Source organism: Platalea leucorodia (assembly GCF_965183815.1).
Source record: "Platalea leucorodia genome assembly, chromosome: 24".
NCBI lineage: Eukaryota > Metazoa > Chordata > Aves > Pelecaniformes > Threskiornithidae > Platalea > Platalea leucorodia.
In genome coordinates this window covers 1581999-1589153 of record NC_138846.1, presented here as the reverse complement: position 1 = coordinate 1589153, position 7155 = coordinate 1581999, and the positions used below count along the sequence as shown (strand labels likewise).

General features: G+C 44.1%; 1 protein-coding gene across 1 annotated transcript; it reads left to right on the top strand.

The window, feature by feature from the left end:
- Positions 1–3919: 3919 nt before the first annotated feature.
- On the top strand, positions 3920–4282 carry LOC309600413 (feather keratin 4-like; the record flags this gene model as incomplete). Its single annotated transcript, XM_082332751.1, has 1 exon — positions 3920–4282. One exon carries the CDS (start codon positions 3920–3922, stop codon positions 4280–4282), a length of 363 nt encoding a protein of 120 aa, XP_082188877.1.
- Between the last annotated feature and the right edge of the window lie 2873 nt (positions 4283–7155).

Below are 7155 nucleotides of genomic sequence, written 5' to 3'. Positions count from 1 at the left end.
TCCTAACTGCGTAGTCTCCGGCTGGGGGAAGCCACACCTGCACCCGCCTGGCAGCCGGCTTTGTGCAGGGCGAGGTCCCAGCGAGACCGGGCTCAAAGCGCTTCCCGGTGGGATTTGCTCCATGGTTGGTGTCCAAAAGACAGACGTGCATCCCACTTGCCTATGTTTTGCTACTCATCACAATGACGTGTATGCCCCAGGATAGCACCCTGAGTGTGTTTGGATCCATGTACTCCAGGACTTTTAGGAGGTGGACAAACATCACCCATGGGATAGGACATAGAGTGAACAATAGGTCTGACAAACCTCTGTTTGAGAAGATGCTGGACTTCTACCACCATATCCATGATCTCTGCAGTGCGCTATGCTCGACATTGCTGTCTTGGGTCTCCAAGGCTGTATTGCATGCTGACCCCTTAGAACAAGGCTGCAGCCTGCTGCAGCTTGTGATTTTTCTCTTTGCTGATAAGCATGGAAACAATGATGTGGTTAGTTAAGCCCAGCTACACCAGGAGTTCATGCACTTCAGCATGTGGAAAACTTAGTGTTTTCAAGACTGCGCAAGTCAGGCCATCAGAGATTTTGACTGTCATTTTGGGAGACGAAGAAGTCAGTAATCCTCATCAGGCTTACTGTCTCAGGAGGCACTTATTTCTCTGTTCAGGAGAAAACGCCTCTGTGAACTTGTTGTGTCAAGGAGTGAATAGAGATCCTTTTGCTGTACACTGGATCCTGAAGTATGCCCGTGCCTTCCAGGCTCTCCTTGCCCCTTACTTTTAGAAGGGAGACTGGTCACTCCTAGCTCAGGAGACGTCTGTCTGGTGTAGACCTGCCCTCCGAAAGATGCTAAGCCCACAAGGCATGTGCTAGAAACCAGAAAATACAGGTTTATTATTTCCCATACCCCACTGCTCTGGCACTCTACCATGCTCACTCTGGCAGCAGGAACTGCAGCTTGGTCCTGCATGCTCCTCAGACCTTCAAGTGTCATGGCAGCATGGGTATGTGTTATACAGTCTGCATCTTAAAGACTTGCAGATGGTCACGTTTCACTGTCACTTCCATAGGGTAGTATCTGCCTTGTAAACAGAAAGAAAAAAATTCTAGCTGACCAGTTTATAGACATCCTTCACCACCCCTCATTCTTCCACCATCCCTTTGAGAGTATGCCCTAACTCAGGTGACCATTAATGTTGCATTGGCAACCTTGACTGTCATCCATCTGGCTTTTTAAGGATTTAATTCCAGAGGTATTTCACGGGACCAAGGCAAATGTGTTGCAAGACTTGGAGAGTCCAGTGTGAGGGCTCCCTGCTACTGCCTCCCAGGTCTGACAGATCCTGGGGGTCTGGGGTTTTGCCCATGAAACTCATTTCATTTAAACTGATCTCATGGATCACTGCACATTTTGGGTGCACACCGCAGCCAAATTCTCATCTGATTTCCTCTGCCTCCAAGTTAAGCGCTCCCTTTTGCAGTTTTGTGCTATATTAAGCATTTTCCCCAGCAGGTAGAACACTGCTCTGTGTAAGCCTGTGTAACACCCACATGAAATGGGAGATTACTACTGATGATTTCTAGAAGAGATGATTAAGACAGAGGCCAAATAATTTACCAAACATCTCTTGGCAATTAAGTGAGCCTCTGGGAGGAGATGTCGGGCATGTCTTGTACTTGTTAGTGTTATTATTTATAATTATAATTCTATTATCTCCTAGCTTATGTAAATGAGGTTGGCGCCCAGATACCATGAAAACAGAGAGCTCAGACAGTCACTGCTGTCAGGAACCAATAAACGAAACGAACTAGTTTTAGGTATGGTGAAAGGAAGGATTACTGTCCCTGCTGGAGAGAGCCTCCTGCAGCGAGCACAGAGGGCAGGTTGGCCTCGCCCCAATGAACACAGGACGACGAGGGCATCTAAAAACCTCTCCCCAAAGTCTTGGCAAAGGTTACACTGGAAATCTGCTCCAGACCACTGTGCCTTAACCGGGACATCTTTACCTTGCCCTGGGTCTAGACTTGACGTTCTTTTCTGTTTTCCATGTTGTAGTTTCCCTAGTAGGTTCAGGAGCAAGACCAGGGCAATCTCTCTGTTTACAATAAATAGCAAAGAAAACAGAGCATTCCCATCCTGCCTGATAAATCCACAGGAGTGCAGATTACAGCTCACAGCAGGGCAGGGACAGGGTTCCTTAAATGAGTTTTGCTGTCAAGAGGGAATCATCATGTGTAATCGAATTCAGCTCTCCAATTACTAAATGCTGTAAGCAATATTTTTGACATGTGAATCCTTTAAGATCATCAAATTTAAACATAGGTGCAGGAGGACCCCAGCATTTGACCCCTCACTGATCTGTGGCCTGTTACATCAGGTGAGGAGCTGGGTACAATTTTTCCCGTTGTTTATTTATCACAAACTCCTGTACATAGCTAGACCAGGATCCACTGTCTGAAAGAGTCCAACGTGATGTTTCAGAACAAAGGAGTTGTTAAAAGCAGGACATTCTGGAATAACTCATGCATGAGGCTAACTCCTTCCTAGGATTTCTAAGCAAGGGTTTCCTTGCCCTTTTTCATATTGTTTTTAACTAGGTCAATATATAATAATATTCACCAGGAATGAAGTGGGGTAAGAAGACTTCTGCAGCATGTAAGTCCCGTTTCCCCTCTCTCCACCACCCCTTCAAAATAGGCTGTAGAAACTCGCTGTTAACATCAGAAAGGCCCTCATATCACAGAGCTGCTTCTCTGTAAACAGGATGGTCACCACAACGGAAGCACCTGAGGCCTGTGGTCTATAGATTATTTTTTTTTAACCTACTGAGGAAAAAGGGGGGAATAAAAGGGGAGCAGAAAGGTCTTGCCAAGGTGGTATAAAGGTCTCTAAGTTTCATCTCCCTTTGCAACTGAAAGGTTTGAAAATGTTTACACCAAGCATGACAAAAATCAATACATTATTTTTAAAAAAGTCTATTTTGTCAAATCAGCAGTCCTCTGTTCTACTGATCTGTCTGAGTTACGTGCTTTGAAGCTTGGACAAGTGGAAGAAGGAAGTTAATTTCTGCAATGAGTAGAAAGAAACTAAGGGTGAATACTGTCCCTATTTTGAGATGAAAGATTTCTGTAGAGTCTTTCAACATGGATGTGATACAATTCAACTAATAATTGCTTAACAGCAAACAATATGCAAAAATTCCTCCACCCGTTGACGTGATAAATGCAGGAAAGTTTGTTTTGTAACTAGGAAGGACCGCATGCCCGAAGCATGGCTCAGACCCTGCAGCTGCTCTGAGGAACCGTATAAAAGTGTTCGGAGCACAGAGCTCTTCAAACCATTCTTCTTGGCTTCTCCTTGGTGGTGAACTGAGTAAGTCTGACTTCAGTTAAATCTGTTCTATGAGTTTAAAAGCCGCTTTAATAGGAATTTTAGTGTACTTATGTCTGAGCACTTAATATGTCTTTGCCTGTTATTGGAAGAATGTTATTTTCATTAAAAAAAATTCTGTAACTTCTTTCAGCCTGGCAGGCTTTGGAGGTTATGGGATTTATATGGAGAGCATGGGGCTTCACGAGATACTTGCATGTTTTGGAGAAAGAATGCTTAACGATTTTATCTGTGCCTGGGAGTGCTTTGCAGATGACAATAGTTTTAGGAACAGTTTTAAACAAATATTGCTAGGTTAATCCTCATCTGTCCTTAATGAGGCTTTGCTGACTTCTAACAAGTTATCTAATCTTCATTGTTTCTGCATATGAATTGCAATCGTACTTTATGCTGTGCTATAGAAGAGTAACTTTCTGAATACTGTATGGTTTGAATAAATGAGGGTTCCCCTTTGCAAACGCACCTGCACTATTGCCCTTGACCCATGCTTTCCCCACCCTATGTGTTTCAGGCTTACTTCCAGCCAGAAAGATGTCTTCCTACAGGCAGGTCTGCAACTATGGCAGCTATTCACCCTGCGACGTGAGCTGCCCCCCACCATACGCAAATGCCTGGAACGAGCCCTGCGTCACCTCCTGCGGGGACTCCCGTGCTGTGGTCTACCCACCGCCTGTGGCCATCGTCTTCCCAGGCCCCATCCTCAGCACCTGCCCTCAGGAGAGCTTTGTGGGCAGCTCAGCCCCGCTGGAGATAGGCAGCTCCTTTGGCTATGGGAGCTCCTTGGATGCCCAGAGCTCCTTTGGGTCCGGCACCTTCCTGGGTGGAAGGTTCTCCTACCCCTGCTATTCCCGCAGGTACACGACTTACCGTAGTGGGAGCTGTGGGCCCTGCTAAGTCCTGCAGTGGTTCCCTGGGAAGCTGGACCCAGCAGGGACCAGAACAAAGTCCCAGTCCGTGAGTGAGCAGAGGGACGTGACTTTCAGAGGGGCAGTGTACGGGGCTGCAGTGGGGGTCCTCGGGAGCTGGGCACATTCAGCCACCCTGAGAAACAAGCCCAGGAACTCTATTTCCTTTCCTGTTGGATTAGGTATCTGCTAACAAGATCCCAACTCTGTGTTTGAGGGGCCATTTACTTGACAGATATAGAAAAGGCCTTAGTTCAAATTCAAGTGGTTTATAGAAGATTAAATGTCAGTGCAAATTAGATCCTGTATATTCTGGCCTATTATACGGACTGATGTTTCATGGCTTTTGAGGTATAGTGGAAAAATTTTTCAAAGCTCCAGTTTGATTCTGGGACCTACCCTGTTTCACATAGTCTGGGATTTAAAAAAAAAAAAAGCAAACCCAACAAAACAAACCCAAACAAACAGGTGGAAACCAAACTCAACTCTCAAATGCTGCAAACGCAACAAAGACAGAAGATCGTCTTACGAACTGCAGCTCCCAAAGACGACAGCCACGTCCATCCCCAGCAAACCCTGCAGATGTATTCTGTACTCTCTGGATTGTTATGTTCTGCTGCTATGAAGTCCTTGTCCTGTTTCAATTAAAGTTTATATTGCATCACAACCTTTGCCTTCTGGTTTCCTTTTCTCCTCAGCTTAAAACTATTGGACAATGATGCTAAAATGATGCCTCTTTTGAGACTCAGGCTCCTCTGGGTGTTAATCAGCAGCAAAGGACAAGGTGTCCTGGTTGTTGTTTGTGTGTTGTCCAGTTATCCACAAGATGTGGACACCTTTCGTATGGATTTGTGGTGAAAGGGGTGGGATTAGACAATCATGCAAGACTGTTGGATCAAAGATTATCTTCATCCTCCCACTAACTTACAAAGAGAAAGGAGTTGCCCTCAGTATCTCCACTACATTTTAAAAGCGTATTTGCTGCTTAAAGTCTTCTGCTAATTGCAAATGCCAGTACTAGGAATAGACTTCCATCTCCATCCTGGGAAAGTCCTGGCTTCAGCTTCTGCATAGAGCTGGACCCAAACAGCGCAGAAGCCGTGGTGGGCAGTGTGCTGTGGGTATGTATGTAGCATGATTTTTCTCTGGCTATTAAGAGCATTCTCTTTTTGCTAAAATTGAAGGACCAAAACTCTTCTTTCCAAAGTAATGGAGTACTTGTGACTGGAAGAAAACTGCCTTTTGGTGACTACTAGAAACTTACTGTAACATCTGGAAGAGAAATAAGGGAGCTCAGAAGGAAGAGAAGTCTTCATTGAAACAGAGGTAAGTGGAAAACTGAGGTGGAATGAACACCAGGTCAGTGCTATCCAACATGGCTTTTAGGAGGCTTGAGAAGCAGAGCTAACAGTTGCAATAACACAGGGAATAAAGACAGACACTTCAGGACACTTTGTATCACAAAGTTTGTGATAATAAGTCATGCATTTGATATGATATAATTTCTGCTTTCCTTATTACAGCTGTGTAATTTGAGCTGTATGTCCTATTTTTACCCCTTTACAATATATTCATTTTAAAGCAGACATACTAAGGCAAATGAGGTTTCCATTACTCTTGTACCCTAGTGCTGTGGAAAGCCACAGAACAATGTACAAATGCCTATGATACATTAAACTGAATATTGTTTAATCTCAAGGGTATTGAGGACACCTCAATACCTGCAGTGCACAGATCTCTTTGTAACCGAACGTCCAGCCTATCCCCAGGAACAGTCTGATAAATGCATAGGTGGGAAAGTATAAACAGAAGATGCCAAAAGCCTAAAGTGTAAAATGGAAAAGATTTCCACAGGTTTCATCCTAATTCCAAGCTAGAACCTGATTCTTTCTTTTTCAAAATATTGTTAGAAATTCTGGCTACTTCAGAGCTTGGCAGAAGGACTCACTAAGCACAACTGTGTGAAACTTCTGTGGTCGTGCCTGGAGCCGGTGCAGAAGCAGGAGCCTGCCCTCAGGAGCTCTCACGTGGGATGTATTTACCAGGTGAGTTCCTGTGTCCCTCAGGGCACTGACTGCAGTGCATCCTCTTGCCTCAAGATGCAGATTAAATTCAGAATAAGGTCCTTTCACAGAAATATTTGAGGTCGAGAAAGCCACTACAACAAATATTAGCACAAATACAATGGTAAATGGCATCTGGCAGGGTCTGGAGCTAAAATGGCTTGTTCTATAAAGAAGGGGAAAGCTGCTATTTGAGATTAGACCTGGGCTGAGCCTAGCCTACTGCTTTCTCACTTACAGACATTCTAGTTTCTTTTAATTTTCTGTAAAAAATATTCAGTGCTGGTGGGCTCAATTATGGAGTTATTTTTCTAGGACAAAATTGTGCCCTATCCTGAAAAATGAGTCTTTATGTATTTCCACCTACCCAGACCTTAAACATGCCCAGGAGACATGAATCTGTGTATGCATAAAAGGGGAAAAAGGGTTAAAATTTTAAACTTCGTAGCTGTGTATGAAAGAACGAACATTTGATTAGATGAGAATCTAGCTAAATAACCATCTTAAAAAATAATCTCCAGTATCAAAGTATATCTGTAGTAAGACTGTACAAAGTAGAGGAGAGAATTTAGACCCCCGTGTTCTCAATGAAAGGTGTCTAAAACCCATATGAGTCTCTAAGTCCCACGTTACCTCCCCAAATCTGCATCTGTCAATAGACTGCTTGCAGCAGAGACTTGTTTATAGCAGACAGCTATAGCAATTCTGAGAGTAACAAAGCTTTACACCAAAACTGAAGATGTAACAGTTAAAAGAATAAGCCCAATCAGACTCAGTTGATCCACTGAAGAGAGAAAGT